The 17,538-nt window shown below is 44.6% G+C and overlaps 1 protein-coding gene across 6 annotated transcripts in view; it reads left to right on the forward strand.

Moving 5' to 3' along the window:
- Positions 1 to 17,538, forward strand: part of LOC115437503 (disks large homolog 1-like) — a 131,761-nt gene that overhangs the window by 67,165 nt on the left and 47,058 nt on the right. For all 6 annotated transcript variants that reach the window (XM_030160702.1, XM_030160703.1, XM_030160705.1 and 3 more), the window contains one exon: positions 11,273 to 11,437. In XM_030160702.1, the coding sequence (XP_030016562.1) occupies positions 11,273 to 11,437 (165 nt within the window). The remainder of the gene's footprint in view (positions 1 to 11,272; positions 11,438 to 17,538) is intronic.

The following is a 17,538-nucleotide window of genomic DNA, read 5'->3' on the forward strand; positions in this document are numbered from 1 at the left end:
ACCTCTCTTTCACACAGCGAGGGTGGATCAGTCTGTCACTGAAGCTGCTCTCCAGAGCTGACAGAGTCTCCTGCAGGGGGTGGGACTCATGGTCCAGCATTGACCTGAGTTTGGCCAGGACCTCCTGTCCCCACCTCCCGAACCGAGTCCAGAGAACAGCCCAGGACTGAGCTGGATTTCCTGATGATCTTGTCCAGCTTCTTCCTCTCCCTCTCCGTGATGCTGCTGCTCCAGCAGACCACACCGTACAGTACCGCTGATGCCACCACAGAGTCATAGAAGGTCCTCAGGAGTGGCCCTCTCACTCCAAAAGACCTAAGCCTCCTCAGGAGGTAGAGACGACTCTGGCCCCTTTTGTACAGTGCGTCTGTGTTGTGAGTCCAGTCCAGCTTATTGTTCAGATGAACACCCAGGTACTTCTTTGAGTCCACTCTCTCAATGTCCCTTCCCTGGATGTTCACTGGTGCGGGTGGAGTAGAGTGGCGTCGACGGAAGTCCACCACCATCTCCTTGGTCTTCCCGGCTTTGAGGAGAAGATAGTTCTGCTGACACCAGTCTACAAAGTCCTGCGTTAGTCCTCTGTACTCTGCGTCATCGTCGTCCGTGATGAGTCCGATGATGGCAGAGTCATCAGAGAACTTCTGAAGGACACAGCTGTCCGTGTTGTGTCTGAAGTCAGCAGTGTAGAGGGTGAAGAGGAAGGGCGCGAGCACCGTGCCCTGAGGCGCCCCCACACTGCAGGTCCGGACTTCAGACACACAGTCACGGGCTCTCACAAACTGGGGCCTGTTTGTGAGATAGTCCAGGATCCAGTCAGTCAGGTTGTAGTCCACCCCAGCATTCTCCAGCTTCACCCTCAGGAGCCCCGGCTGGATGGTGTTAAACGCGCTGGAGAAATCAAAGAATAGAATCCTCACAGCGCCGCCAGGTTTCTCCAGATGAGTGAGAGAGTGGTGAAGCAGGTGGATGATGGCGTCCTCCACTCCAATGCCAGAACGGTACGCGAACTGCAGCGGGTCCATCGCTGGGCCCACAGCAGAGCGGAGGTGTCCCAGGATGAGTCTCTCCAGTGTCTTCATGAGGTGGGACGTGAGAGCCACTGGCCTGAAGCTGCTGAGGTCTGTAGCGCGCGGTGTCTTGGGCACTGGTACCACGCAAGAGGTCTTCCAGAGCTGTGGTACCACCCGCAGCCTCAGGCTCAGGTTGAAGACATGCTCCATGATCCCGCACAGTTCGTTTGCACAGGACCTAAGGAGCCTGGAGCTGATGCCGTCCGGTCCAGCTGCTTTCCTGGGCCTGATCTTCTTAAGCTCTCTCCTCACCTGGACTGCACTGAAGGAGAGAGGTGGGCTTGGCTCTGTGCAGGGGGACAGAGGTGTTGGTGGTGATGATGTCAGCAGTGTGTCGGGGGATGGAGTGGGGAGGGTGAGTCCGTGTGGGAGCTGATGGGCCATCACAGAGGTGTGAAGAGGCGCAGGGTTTGGGCCATTGTCCTGACCTGAGTTGAGGGCTGGCAGGCCTGCATGGGGGGAGGGGTGGGTGACAGATCAAATCTCAGAAAATGCGAGTTCAAATCATTCACCCAACGAGTGTCTCCCTCCGTCTGTACAGGAGACGCTTTGAAGCCAGAGACTGTGCTTAGGCTTCTCCACACCTCCCGAATGTTATTCTGCTGCAGCTGCTGCTCCATCTTCCTCCTGTAGGCATCTTTGGCCTCCCGGATGTTCCTCCCTGAGGCCTCTTCTGTGCAGCCTTCAGCTCCTCCCTGTCCCCTGACCTGAAGGCTCTCTTCTTCTCCCTCAGCAGAGCCTTGATGTCAGGGTTAATCCATGGCTTGTTGTTGGAGAAACACCGCACTGTCTGGGCAGGTACAGTGTTCTCATAACAGAAGTTTATGTAGCCAGAGATGCACTCTGTCATGGCACTGATGTCCTCACCATGGGGAGCACAGAGCACCGGCCACACCGTGGTTCCAAAACAGTCCCTCAGAGCCTCTGCACTGCTTTCACCCCATTTCCTCACCACCCGGGTCACAACTGGCTCTCTGTGTACCAGGGGTGAGTACACAGGGCGCAGGTGGATGATGTTGTGATCCCCGTTGCCCAGACGAGGAAACGCTGAAGCAGTATAGGCATCTTTGGTGTTGCAAAAGAACAAGTCCAGAGTTCTGTTGTTTCTTGTGGGGCAGGTGACATACTGGGTGAAGGTGGGCAGCACAGAGGAGGGAAGAGCATGGTTGAAGTCTCCAGAAATGAGGATGAGGGCTTGTGGGTGCTGTGTCTGCAGCCTGCTGGTGCATGAGAGCAGCGTGTCGCAGGCAGTGTCAGCGTTAGCATGTGGGGGAACATACACTGCTAACACAATAGCCTGTGTGAATTCCCGTGGCAGGTAGTATGGCCTCATGCTAACAGCTAACAGCTCAATGTCCCTGTTGCACATCTGCTCCTTTACTGTGATGTGTCCGGGTTTGCACCACTTCTCATTCACAAACACAGCCAGCCCTCCTCCTCTCTTCTTACCGCTCTCCGCCGTTCTGTCCGCGCGCACCAAGTGAAAGTGGTTCATGGCGACAGAAGAGTCCGGGATGTTCGGGGTTAACCACGACTCCGTGAAAATCATGACGCTCGCATCCCTGTACTCCCTCCGGTACCGCGCGAGCGCCGCCAGCTCATCGATGTTCTTAGGCAAAGAGCGCACATTCCCCATGATAACAGAGGGGACCGCCGGCCTGAAGCAGCGCTTCTTTTCACGGAGTTTTCGTCCCGCCCGAACTCCTCTGTTGGTCCTTTTGAGCACCTCCGCAGGAATCTCGTGCCTGTCGCGCGGCATCACCACCGCACCCCAGAGGGCGATCAGCTGTTCCTTTGTGTAGACGCGCCAAGGACGCGGACCAACACACATGCCGGTAGCGAAAATGGCAATAAACAACCAAAATGAAAAACAGTCCAGAGCAAAGTCTGCAGTGGTCAGCGATGTATCTCTTATGAAAATGATATTTGTTGTAGGATTGTCAAAATTGCAGCAAATAACAATAAAAAGTGCAGAAAAAGTGGAAAAGTTGGAAGAGCGTTGCGACTTGCAGCCGGCACTCACCCGCGCATGCACAAAAAAAAAATAAAATAAAAATGCTTAGTTTTAGTTTAGTTTTAGTATTCATTTTAGTTCTGTCGTCTCTTTTCTCTTCTTCTCCGTCGTATTCAAATAAATCCCAGACAGGACTCTGCTGCTTTCTCCCAACTTTAGTCTCCATGTTTCCAGGTAGAGTGGGGACCAGAAGACGATTGGAAACCACAAGTGACGGACCATCAAGTGTCGTATGGTGCCACTATCTAAAATTGCTCGAGGGAAATAAATTGATTTCCTATCAATCTGACACTGACAAAGACAAAAACAAAGGGAATTTTATCCATAATTTTTATCCGTTTTAGTTAATTTTGTAAACACTCAATACAGTTTCAGTTAGTTATCATTTTTTTCTTTTAATTATGTTTTTTATTTCAGTTAACGAAAATGTTTTTTCAATTCTACTTTTTCATCATTTCGTTAGTTTTTGTTAACGATAGTAACTTTGCGCGGCACCACTTGTTTGTTTTGGAGTTGGAACTGATGATGTATGTGGGCCTCGTGCAGACCATTGTCTGCACACTGACACTGTCCACATGTCCTCCTGTACGTCCTTCTCTTTAGGGTCCTGGTCCGTCTGTAAATGATCTGTTGCATCAGGCTTTGATTGGCAGGTGTGATTGACAGCACCCTGCTGAGTCCGAGCTTGTGTTGAGTTAATCAGTCACATTAACCAGACATGAAGGTTTGATGGTTCGGTCCAATGTTGGACAACCTCTGGACCTCCAGTCTTTTACAAATGAACCCCTCCCATCTATGGAGGACTGAACCTGCTATATTGAAAAATATATACAGAAATATAAAAATTGCTTGATATATTAATTCATGTACCAGTGCATGATACAAAAAAAAAATTTAAAGGCATTTATTTACTTTAACATTTTATTTTCTGTAGCATTTATTTATTTTTATCCTTATTTATATTTTTCCTTCTTTAATTTTTATTCCTGCATTTATTTTTGCATTGTTTTCTATTTGCATTTTTTAAAATCTATTTTAAAAATTTATTTCTATATTTTATTTTCATCTGACTTTTTTTTTATTCATAGTCATATTTACTGCCCCAGTATTCCCCCTCTTGCATTTTTTTCCTCTATTTATTTCTCCAAGGCCTATTTATTCCTGCATCTCTATTTTACATTTCTGTGTGTAAAAATAAATGCAGGGATAAAATTAAAGAAGGAAAAATATAAATCAGGAGTAAACAAATAACTAAATGGTACAGAAAATGAAATGTTAAAGTAAATAAAGGCCTTTTAATGTTTTTTTTTGTACCATTTTTGGCACATAAATTAATTTTGTTAAGCCATTTTTATAGTTCTGTATTATATCTTCAGTATGGCAGGTTCAGTCCTCCATACACATCTGATTTTGTCCAGGTGCTGGAAATCCTTGAAAATGCTTGAATTTCAACATTGTGTTTTCAAGGTCTGGAAAGTGTTCACATATTAATATGTGAACCTTTACCTGCAGTCATGACTCAGGGGTTAAGGGTTAACCCATTAACCCCTGAGTCCTGACTGCAGGTGAAGGTTCACGTATCAAAGGCAGGTTCAGCTGTTCACAGACTGTCATCATGTGTCCTTTTGTAATTATTTAGGTTTTTATCCGTTTGTTCTTTCTATACTTTATCGCCACATGAGTCAAAACACTTTTATTTGTCATCCTCAGTAAAACAGTCACATAAAAACCAAACTGCGTGTCCTCAACAACACTGCTGACCCCGTTGACATGGAAACCACTAACAGTTTGAATCGGAATGGGAATAATCACGAGACGCCTTTACATCAGGGGGGTTAAACATACGGTCCTGTAAAGGGTTAACATGTGATTCTTTAGTGGGTTTGTTGTTCCGTCTTCACTGTGCTCCTCTTCATCACATCCCTGAATCATCCAGACCCCCCCCCCTCCTGCTGCTGAACATCCTGCTGTATCCGCTCTGTGCTCAGTCTCCTATTTATAGCAGCTTTTGGCAGGAAGGAGTCGGCGCTGAGCCTCCTCCTCCTCAACAGCTTTGAGAGATGAGGAGGAGGAGGAGGTGGTGTCATCAGTGGTAAACCCCCCCCCCCGTCCATCCGTGCATCCACGGTGAGTGGGGTCAGTGTCTCGCTGAAGGACACTCTGACATGAAGCTTTAAATCTTTTCCCTTTATGCCGTTCATCTGATGGTCTGCACATGCTCAGTTTCATCCATGTGACCCAAGCCCGGCAGATTCTGGTTCTCTTCCTCGCTTCAGCCTCTCACTGTGTTGGTTCCTGGATGTTATTTTTCCTCCTGATGCATCTCCATCTGCTGCTTCCGGTCCAACTCATCAAACTCAAACACAGCAGAGTCTTGCAGATCTAGACTGGGACGGAACCACCACTGATCCAGACCACAGGACGGAATGTAGACAGAACCTGATGACCTCACACCATTCCACTGTTCTGATCCATGTAGAACAGACGCTGACGGACAGGGCACTGGGACTGTTTTTTTTACCATCAGACGCAACTGACCACTGGGGCAGTTAGAGAGTCTGATCAGTCAGACCTGGGGCAGTAGTGTACCTGATCAGTCAGACCTGGGGGCAGTAGTGTACCTGATCAGTCAGACCTGGGGGCAGTAGAGAGTCTGATCAGTCAGACCTGGGTGCAGTAGTGTACCCTGATCAGTCAGACCTAGGGGCAGTAGTGTACCTGATCAGTCAGACCTGGGGGCAGTAGTGTACCTGATCAGTCAGACCGAGGGTTTTCAAGTGCACACATGTTATGTTTGTATTTGTTTTTCTCCTTCAGCTACACATTGTTTCTGTCAGGGTCGGTCCAGGTGCTTGAAATCCTTGAAAATGCTTGAATTTCCATGTTTTGTTTTCAAGGTCTGGAAAGTACTTGAAATTTAGTCGAAGTGTTTGAAAGCGTTTGCAATTCTACCTCTGTGATGTGATTTATTTATTTATTTTTACTCTTAACTCCAGTCAAAGCTCCTTCTACAGCGGTGACACATGTATTAAATTAAACCTTTGTGTCCTGAAGTCAGTTCCAGGCGTTTCCAGGTCGACTCCAGGTCCAGTTGGATCTGAGTCTGTGTCTGCTTGGGTCCAGTGTCTGAAGAACACCAAGTATCTTCCCTTTATTTAGATAAAACTGTGTGTTCTCCTTCACTTTTTGCAAAATGTAACATTTTTTAGACGTTTGTAGCATAAAACAATGTACGTCATTGTGATAAAAAAGGGGAAAAATCATCCAAAGTCTGTTTCTTCCTGTAAATTTGGATTTGACCCCAGAGATGAGGTCAAAAAGACCCTTAAAAGTAGGACTGTGTATTGGCAAGAATCTGGAGATATGATGCAAATCACAACACTAGGATCACAATACGATATATCATGATACTGTTAAAAAGTCAAATTTTTTTATTGGTTTTGTTTCTTTTTGTAAAAGATTGTCTCCTGGAAGAATTGAAGTACACTAGAAATATGTATAAATACTAAACACATTTTTATTCGATCCCAACAGGATCTAATGTTATATCACAAAATGTTCCTGTCTTCAAACTGAAATTCTGTTTTACAGACATTACAGTTTAAGATCCTGTTCAAATGTTCATATTCTCTTAGTTCAGAACTAATGTCACGACATCAAATCTAAACAAAAAAGGAAAAGAAAACCAAAAATGAACCTCTGCAATATCTGCATTTGAATAAATACCTAAAAATATCCATACAGTACTTTTTAATATCGATACAGTATTGTGAAATGAAATATTGCAATATATTGCAGAACCGATATTTTCTAACAGCCCTACTTAAAAGTGCTTGAATTTGACCTTGAAAAATGTGTATGAACCCTGTACAGTGGTTACTGTGGTTATGGTGGTGGACTTTAATATGAACTCACATCATCCTCTGACCTCGGTCACATGACCCCCATCCCTCCGCCGCGGGTCTTTATCTCTGTGGGATAAATCCGTGCTGAAGGTGTCGGCTCATCCTAATCTGTGTTAATCTGAACCAAAGACTGATTAAATCAGCGGTTTACACACAAGGACCACGTCTGAACTGACCTTAGTAATCTGGGATTAATGAATCTGCAGTGGACGCTTAATGAATAAATGAACATGCGTCCTGATCCGCCGTGTTCTGTTTAAAGTCAGTCGGACAATCCGGCGTCTGTCGTGGAAACCACAGTGTGTAGTTTTTGAACTGAAATAAAAGCAGATGATTGAAGTCATGATCCTTTTTCCGCTCCATACCTACCAGAACCTGAACGGTGTCAGTCAGAGGCCGGAGGGGTTTCCCACAGCTTTTGAGGAATTTGATGCAGTTGCCATGGTAACCAGGCTGCGGTTGGCTTCATCCTTTTCGGAGGGGCCGGTCCTCCACTGAAGTCTGAGTCGTAGATCCGGCATAGGCGGCGTCAGATGTAAAGGTGCCGCTCCTCGCCGTCCGTCCGTTTGTCCATCCGGTGATGCTCCGGGTGGTGGTTGCCAGGCAACGGGAGCCCATCAGCGGCTCAGCCTTCGAGCTGCCACGGCCAATCAGGCGGCGGATAATCCCGTTCAGATTAAGGTGTGTTTGAAGTTTGGAGGGTTTCACGGTGACATGTCAGGGTTCCACTGATCCGAGGAGGATCAGCATCCAAAACCTGAGAGCAAAGCCCCGCCTCCATGTGTCCTCCACGTGTCCTGGTGTGTCCTGCTGGCGTTGGTGGGGTTGATGTTGGTTCTGTGGTGTTTGGTTGGAGTCCAGGGGCCTCATGTATAAAGCGTGCGTACGCACAAAAACCTGCCGTACACCCTTTTCCACGCTCACGTTCAGATGTATAAAGAGTGAAATGACCGTGGAAATGTGCGGTCCTCCACGCCAAGTCCATAGTTGGCGTACGCACGTTTCTAGTGCTTTGGAACCATTGGTGACACTTAGAGGTGACACTGGGAAACTGTTAATAATGTGAAAAAGGTCATTTCTCCGATTGGTGGGCACATCAGAGACACACACGAACAAGAAAAGCACTCGGAGAGCGCAGACCTCCGCCAAGACAGATCTGCCCCCTCCCCGATCACCACCGACATTTAATCATTTCTTCCTTGTGCCAGTATCAACATTTCCTGAAAATTTCATGAAAATCGGTCCATAACTTTTTGAGTTATCTTGCTAACAAACACGCAAACACACAAAGCAAAGTGATCACAATGTCTCCTGTTGGAGGGAACAATGAACACACCGGCACGTCATCCTACTGCCACAACAGCACATCCACCACCAGAACCAACCAGACCAACCATGGACCCATCACTGCCAATCCTGCCTGGGAAGACATTAAGCAACAACCATATAAAGAGACAAGGACCCAAAAGTCACTGGTTGATAAATGCATTTAATGTAGTGTTCATGTCTGTGAGAACATTTATGAGTCGGTCCAGTCGCTCATTGACTCCACCGATTGTCCTCACGATGTCCTCTTGTGACCCGGGTCAGCACGGACCCATGCTGGTCGGACGGGCATCAGCAGCTGGCTGTTGGACTGGAGGACCGGCTAACACTGGGGAGGCAACAGGACACCTCTGTGACAGGAGGATGATACTGCGACTCACCATCTTCTGCCTCATGGTTGGAAAATAATCATTTGAGTGATCAAACATGAGTCAAAGTCTAGGATTTCCTCTTTGATTTCGTGACATGATCACACATGAACCTTTATCTTGTTTGGCTGTGATCAGACTTTTGGATGACCCGTAGAATGAACTAATGTGTGAGATACACTAATACTAAATATATATTCATCTTGGGGATGATCAGCGTCAGCCCTGTAAGAAAAGTGTCACAATAGCAGCGAGTCTCCACTCAAACAGCCTGAGTTCGTCTCTTTTCTCCTTCCGCCTGTTTTGGCCTCCGCTTCGCGTCCACCTTGACGTCATCATGTGATCATGCAGAGAAGGGAATCCCACCTGCAGACCCTGTTTATACTAATTTGCATATTTAAATATGGGCGCGGAGAGGGAGGAGTCAGGTACTCCAACATATGCGGTCAATTCCACGCTGATTGGGCTGTGTAAAGGAAATGTACTTGGATTCGGGCGTATGCTCAGTTTTATTCATCTGGATTTTTTTGTGCGTTCGGACTTTTCGGGATTTAAGCGTACACCAGGTTTCAGTATGAAATCCATGCAAGTCTTTATACATGAGGCCCCAGGTGTGTCTGAAGCAAGGTTATAATAGTTTTGGATTTTTCATTATAGTTTAGTTTTATTTAGTTTGGACTTTTTTTCTCTAATTCAGTTAGTTTTAATTAGTTTTTAGAGCAGGTTTGCTAGTTTTTATTAGTTTTCGTTTTTTTCTAAATGCTTAGTTTTAGTTTTGTCGTATCTTTTCTCTTCTTCTCCGTCGTATTCAAATAAATCCCAGACAGGACTCTGCTGCTTTCTCCCAACTTTAGTCTCCATGTTTCCAGGTAGAGTGGGGACCAGAGGACAACTGGAAGCCACAAGTGACGGACCGTCAAGTGTCGTATGGTGCCGCTAACTAAAATTGCTAGAGCGAAATAAATCGATTTCGTATCAATCCGACATTTACAAAGACGAAAACAAAGTGAATTTTATCCATAATTTTTATCTGCTTTAGTTAGTTTTGTAAACACACAATACAGTTTCAGTTATTGTTTTTTTTTTGTTTAATTGTAGTAGTTATTTATTTCAGTTAACGAAAATGTTTTTACAGGTCTAGTTTTCTTCATTTTGTTAGTTTTCGTTAACGATAATAACCTTGGTCTGAGGGGACGTTCACTGCACGGCACCAGAAACACACACTGGATGTTCGTGCAGATGAAACGGTGCTTTAGTTTTCATCAGTTCAGTTGAACTCCACAGGACCAGACATATGCAGAAGGAAAACGATGAATATCCACCTGATGTCAGTGATAGAGGCGCTGGACTATTGTTTTTTGTTCCGTTGGTGTGTTTGTTTGTTTTAGGGATGTAACAATATGAAAATTTCATATCACGGTTATTGTGACCAAAATTATCACAGTTATCATTATTATCATGGTATTGTTGAAATGTGCTCAAAATGTTCAAAAGTACTAATACACACTAAAATAATTTAATGAAGTTGTATTTTGAAAAAAAACCCAAAAAAACCCAAATGAAATAACATGCACAATGTACTTTCTGTTGGCAGAAACATTTAAATATTAACATGTAAACATCAAACATACAAATGTGCATTAAAGATGGAACCTTATGGACTGAACAGATATCTGCACTAAGGGTGGGAATTAATAGGATTTTTATCAATTTCATTGCCATTATCAGTTCTGCTTACCAATCCAATTCCTTATCAATTCTCCTATTGATTCCTCAGTGGGTTTTTGAGTGTGAAAAAAGTATTTGGACAGGTCATAGTGGAGCTGGTTTGACCATTTTCATATCAAATCATTCCCAGTGTCACACATGTACACCATTGAACTCACACAAACAGAAAGTGAAACACAATCATATTTTCCTGAACTGTTTAATGAACAAATGTAAATATGCTGAAAGAATTAGGATTTTAAAACATGTTAGGCTGATCTGCTTCTCCAGGAAATGAGCAGTATCACCTTGATTTTCAAAGTGCGGTAATCAAACGCGGTTATCATGGTAATTAGAATTTAAACAGTAATACTAACCATGGGAAATTTTACCGTGGTTTATCGCTATAGCGGTAATCGTTACATCCCTAGTTTGTTTACACTTCAGCAGCAGAACTATTGGTTGAATTCAGACCCAACTGGCTTTATAGATTACCAGTGACCCAGAGCAGTTGTGATTACGTTTTGGGAAAAGTAGGTCAAAGTTCAAGTTTTTGAGGAATTTTTAAAGTCTTTTTTCCCTTTTACTTAGAATAGACGACATGTGTCTATGCTGACATCAGCACACGCACAAACATGATGACATCAGCTGGATCCATGACAACATAAGATGTAATACGTGCGAGGGGCGGGGCTTGTTGTGCCTGGAATCACTTGTTTAATGTTGTTTTTATTTAAAATATTTTTTTATCATTATAATAGTTTGATTTGTCAAACATTTTGAAGTGACCATGAAGGACACAAAATCAAAACAAACCAAACTGTCTCTGAATGCGAGTGTTCAGTGCGTCTTTGTCATTGTTGTCGTTGTTTCCTGTTTCAGAAGTACCGGCACCACGATGAGGACTCGTCCCCCCAGGACCAGAGCTCGCCCCAGCTCACCGAGGAGGCGGGGGGGCCGGAGCTGGTTCAGGTCTCCGAGAAGAACATCTCCCAGATCGAGAATGTGCATGGATACGTCAGCCATGCCCACATCTCACCCATGAAGGTACGAGCGCGTCGTCGCTTTGTCTGCTTTTACTGCTGATCAATGAGTCCGATCCAGAAACACCATCTGAAAACCATCTGAAGGACTAGAATGAACCGTTGGACTCCTGATCAGGACAGGAACAACCATCCAGAGTCAGTCTGAATAGAAAATGGAGGAAAAACCCCAGTATGGTGTCAGTTTGCTATTGAAAAGAAGAAAAAACCTGAACATATTCACATTTAAGGAGCTGGAATCAGGCGATTAATGGATCTGTTGAATCTCGCAGATGAATAAGCATAAAAAGTGCTTGATTTTTAAAGGAAATAATCTAAAGTGTAATTAGGCATGAAAATGCTTAGATTAGAGGTGTCAAACTCATTTTAGTTTAGATCCACATTCAGACCAATTTGAACTCCAGTGGGCTGGACCAGTAAAATAATAACAGTAAAAAAAGTAAAATTATATTATGATCAAGTTTACATCTACAAAGTTTCCTTAAATATATAAATAACATGAACAACTTAAATTGTCATAAGAAAAATAAGTGCAATTTTAACAATACTCTGCCTCATTTTTATCACTTTATCATTTACACATGTGCGTTACAATCGCACAAAACATTTAGTAACAGGCAGAATATTGGTAAAATTGCATTTACTTTTCTTAAGACATTTCCGTTTGTTCATATTGCTTCAGGTTATTCACATTTTTGTAAAAGTATAGTTTGGTAATGTAACATTTTCATGTAATTTTACTTCTTACACCAAAAAAACCAGAAAATTTGGGGTTGTCATTTATAGGTTATTCAGATAATATTTTACTGGTTCTGACCCACTTGAAATCTAATTGGACTGTATGTGTCTGTATGTGGAACCTGAATTAAAAGGATTTTGACACCATTGATTGTGAATTTCTTAAGTGTAATTTTTGCACCTCACAAATGCTCCGTGGGCCGGATTGACCCTTAGGGGGCTAGATTTGGCCCCTGGGCTGCATGTTTGATACCTGTGACTTAGAATCAGTGTTTGAGTTTGGTGGTTCCCTGCGCAGTACCTCTGCTGTCCACCGGGGGCTCCACTCTGGGACAGACTGGACTCATTGATCAGATTAAACAGTACAGTTCCCTGGTTTCTGTGTTTGTTTTTACATTCATCAACCTCAGGGAGGAGGAGGAACGTCATCACCTCTGTCTTTACAACATGATGCTCTCTTTTACCCATAATGCCACACTGCACCTGTTTCTGTCTGTCCATGACATCATCACACACCCAGTGCACTCTCGACCAATCAGATTCCTCCGGTCTCTGGGGGCGGATCAGCTGGTGAACGGGTTTGATCGGGTTTTCTCTGACGTCACATGACCAAGCTGCTTCCTGTTCACTGGTCCTTTGTGTTTTAGAGCAAACAGGAAGTGTCGAAATCAGGTTGCATTATGGGGGATGTAATTTTCACTGAGTCCACGACTAAGTCTCTTTCAGATACAATAATCAACAAAACTTAAGTAAAATAACATGAGCTGTAGAGCTGCAACCGATTAATCAGTTAGGTGTTTGAAGCTAATGCAAAAATTCACGATTTGATTAATCGAATCGAATTGAAGGGAAATATTCTATTGCAGTTTTCCTGAATTGAAGCTTCTTTGTGCGTCACAATAAGCGTCCGTGTGAAACACAACAGGGGAACCAATGTTTAACAGCAGAGAAATGAAGGAAACAAAGCTTTGATTCAGGAGAATTGTGGTTGAATGATTTTTTTTTTTTTTTTGATCACTTTGAGTCGATTAATGGTTTGCAGCTCTAATGAGCTTCATTAAATACACTTTTAGGGAAATTAAACTAAATACTCATTCAAACCTTTTTTTATTTAAATATATAACTTTATTTTCTGTCCCAAAGTAAAACCTGAAAACTTTTTTTGTCACGACTTAGAATTAATCTGTTTGATTTATTTTATTTGACAGGAACAGTGTTAGAAATGGTCAGAAGCTTAAAGAACTCCTCATCCTGAAGGTGAAAATACAAAAAAAATGAAAGTGCAGAATGTAAACTGCACAGATAGACGTTTTAGCTGCTGGTGTCTTTGGAAGCAGACGTTTCCTGGTGTTTATTCTGTTTTGCTGCAATCTGTGGGAAGATGTGACATGTCTGCGGAGGAAGCTGAGATCAGGAGCACATGAAGGCTCTGTGCATGCAGTGCTTGCCACCGTGTGGTGGAAACGCACAACTACAGAGTCACCATTCACAGTAGTACACCAATGAGACGTCCAGTTTCAATTAGAAGGGTCCGAATACAGACTGAGGCTGACAGGAATACTCCTGAGGTCCTAAACACCCCTCAGGTCCTATATATACATATATATATATATATATATATATATTTATTTGTGTGTGTGTATATGTGTGTATGTATATATGTATGTAAATATATATATGTAAATCTTATAGAAAAATAATGATACTCAAAGGATACGATTGTCTTAAAACCAAATAAATCAGATTAAAATGGATCCAAGTCTCTGTGTGGACGTTTGTCCAGTAGAACCCACAGGGACCGGCTTCAGGTCCAAACAGTCGGTTGGACACGGTTCAGTGGGCGGGGCTCTGCTGAGCAGGTGGCCAGTAGGAGAGTGAGATGCTGCCCTAATGCGGCTGTCAGTCTGTCTGTTCCTCATCTCATCCAGATCACAGCCTCCTCCTCCTCCGTCTCTGGTACTGGTTCTGGATCGGTCCAGGCCTGGTCCACATCAGGTTGGTTTAGACCCACTTTCACTTTTATTCGCTGACGGTCCAGTTTGTTCAGATCTGAAACCTCAGACCGGTCTGTGGTACTGGACCGGGTCACTAGATGTTAACCGGGGCTGAACCAGGTACCGAGTGCAGATGGAGAGGTTCTAATCTGATCCAGAACCAGAACTCTCAGATTCCTCTGGGTCTCACGTTTGTTGGTCCTTCATCGTCTGCTGTGTTTGTATGTGGTCAGTGTCGGTTTGTTTATCTGGTCTGTGTCATACTGGTTTATACTCATAGGTTTATTATCTACTGGTTTGTACTGGTGGGTTCAATGGGTAAATGAGTCCAGGTCTGTCAAACCTGAACCTGTTGAATGAACAGGTTCTACTTTGTACAAGGTGAACGTCAAAGTCGTAGTTTCTTTATTCTTTATCTTCAGACTTTGTTCTAACTCTGTGTTTGTTAAAGGTTCATGTCAGTTGTTGGTGTTGAATTCCTGTCGAGGCCGTCGACTTGAAGGAGGCATCCTTGGGCCTCTGGGTGGGGATGTGGGGGTGTGGCCTATGTGTGAGTCTGTGTGTTCAGCTGTGTGAGCGCCGTCCGTCCGTCCGTCTGTCCTCTAGGTGGCGTCTCTGGACTGCATCTATGACGGTTCGGCGGCGTTAGGACCGCTTCACCCAGAGCTCCCCTCCCCCTCGCCCACCCTGTACCCCCATGGAGAGGACAGCCCCGTCCCCTCCTGCTCCTCCAACCCCTACCCCCCGATCCAGGTAAAAGCCCCACCACCCCTCTCACCCCGTCGTCATAGAAACCCACCCTCCAGCCCATCTCCATCCCATTGATCATCTCCATCCATCATCTGTCCGTTCAACTAACGACGGGTCCTCATCGACCCTGAATAAGGAAACATGACGTTTATATTTACGCGAGTCGTGATATCACATTGTTTTTTGAATCATTTTTCTAATCTAAAACATGAACGAATGAACAGAAATGAACAAAATCCTCAACAAACTGAACAAAGTAGAACCAAAATCACTGAGAAAATGAATAAAAATGGACAAAATTATCCAAAAGATAATCAAAAACATCAACAAAAAGATCAGAAGATGTACTAAAACATGAAGAAATGAACAAACACCAATAAAATGATCAGATCAAAGATGAACTAAAACACCTTTGGGTTGGTTTTGTTTTTATACTATAAATGTGTAAAAAAAAAAAAAAAAAAGGTAATAAAACCATGGTTTATCACGGGCCATGAATCCTTCGTCGCTCTCAGCCCTGTTGAACCAGTCAAAGGTGTTTGTGTGCCGTTTTGGAGTTGGTAACTAATATTTCCCATAATTCCCACAACACGTGAAGGCATCATTAGTTGAGTGTTTAATGTGTGTTTGTGATGCTCAAACGGTCGTTATTGTACTGATTCAGGCCGTGACGGTGTTTTCACTGAGTCTGTGGCTCCTCCTCCTCGTACCTGTGGACACGTTGTGTTTTGGTTGTTCTGCGTCGTCATGGTAACCGTCAGTGTTTGGCTGCGGTTCTTCAGTTGACGTTCAACAGTCCGTTCAGTTTCAGGACCTCCACACCTTCAGTCCGTCCTGCTTCGTTTCCTCTATATTTGATGTTCAGCGGTGCGGCCTGACGTCAGCCGCAGCCGCTATCTGTGATGGCTCGGCCATGGTAACGCCATCAGCGGATCGTCACATCCACAAAGACTGTGGAGCTGGAGGACGTACTGTACACGCCTCCTTTATTACGCCTTTTATTTTCCCTGCTGCCTTCCTCCGCCTCCTGCTCACCATGGCAACACAAGAGATGAATGCCGACAAAGAAAATCCTGGCAGTGGGGAAAAAAGGGGGGGTGGGGGGGGTGGCGAACCTGCAGAGAAGGACAAGGACAGATTTATTGTGGGGGGGGGGTTGATAGTAAACCCCCGACGCTACAGATTTACAGCAGCTCCTGTAGATTTAACGCCGACCACTACGGACTCAGAGGCCGTGAATCGACTCGTCACTAACGCCGCGCCGGCACCTTGGCCACACTTCATTCCCAACCGCTGCAAGCATGCTGGGACGACAGGTCATCTCTATTTATAGCTGGTGGAATTTCAGGAATACGGTGGAAGGTTACGGAGACACGTGAAAGGTTCAATCAAACAGGAATCAGTAAATGAGTCACATGTTCTATTGAAAACAATGTGACTTAAGGCTCTGTGAACGACGCGTTTGTTTACAGGTTCAAAACATTTCCTCTTCCATGATCAAACTCAGCGACTTCACCACAAAGTCATAGAAAAAGTCTGAAACTGTTCTGGGGGGGGGGGGGCTTCAGTGTTGAACTCATAAATATGTTCAATCTGTGGATATTTACCAAAGAACTTTTAAAGAGTGTACGAGGCGCACCTGAATGCACCATGAAGTCCCTGTTGTCAATGTGGGACACGGACGTCAGGATCAGCCACCGCTAACACCACTGGACAAACCACCTAGAAACAAACCACCTAGAACCAAACCACTTAGAACCAAACCACCTGGAACCTAACCACCTAGAACTAAAGTACCTAGAACCAAACCACCTAGAACCAAACCACCTGGAACCAAACCACCTACAACCAAACCACCTACAACCAAACCACCTGGAACCAACCACCTGGAACCAAACACCTAGAACAAACCACCTAGAACCAAACCACTTAGAACCAAACCACCTGGAACCTAACCACCTAGAACTAAAGTACCTAGAACCAAACCACCTACAACCAAACCACCTGGAACCAAACCACCTAGAACTAAAGTACCTAGAACCAAACCACCTAGAACCAAACCACCTGGAACCAAACCACCTGAACCAAACCACCTGGAACCAACCACCTGGAACCAACCACCTAGAGCCAACCACCTGGAACCAACCACCTAGAACCAAACCACCTAGAACCAAACCACCTAGAGCCAAACCACCTAGAACCAAACCACCTAGAACCAAACCACCTAGAACCAAACCACCTGGAACCAAACCACCTGGAACCAAACCACCTGGAACCAAACCACCTAGAACTAAAGTACCTAGAACCAAACCACCTAGAACCAAACCACCTGGAACCAAACCACCTGGACAACCAAACCACCTGGAACCAACCACCTGGAACCAAACCACCTAGACCAAACCACCTGGACCAACCACCTACAACCAAACCACCTAGAGCCAAATCACCTAGAGCCAAACCACCTAGAACCAACCACCTACAACCAAACCACCTGGAACCAAACCACCTAGAACCAAACCACCTAGAACCAAACCACCTAGAACCAAACCACCTGGAACCAAACCCACCTAGAGCCAAACCACCTAGAGCCAAACCACTTAGAACCAAACCACCTGGAACCTAA

The sequence above is a fragment of the Sphaeramia orbicularis genome, chromosome 17 (genome assembly GCF_902148855.1).
Source record: "Sphaeramia orbicularis chromosome 17, fSphaOr1.1, whole genome shotgun sequence".
In the NCBI taxonomy this organism is placed as follows: domain Eukaryota; kingdom Metazoa; phylum Chordata; class Actinopteri; order Kurtiformes; family Apogonidae; genus Sphaeramia; species Sphaeramia orbicularis.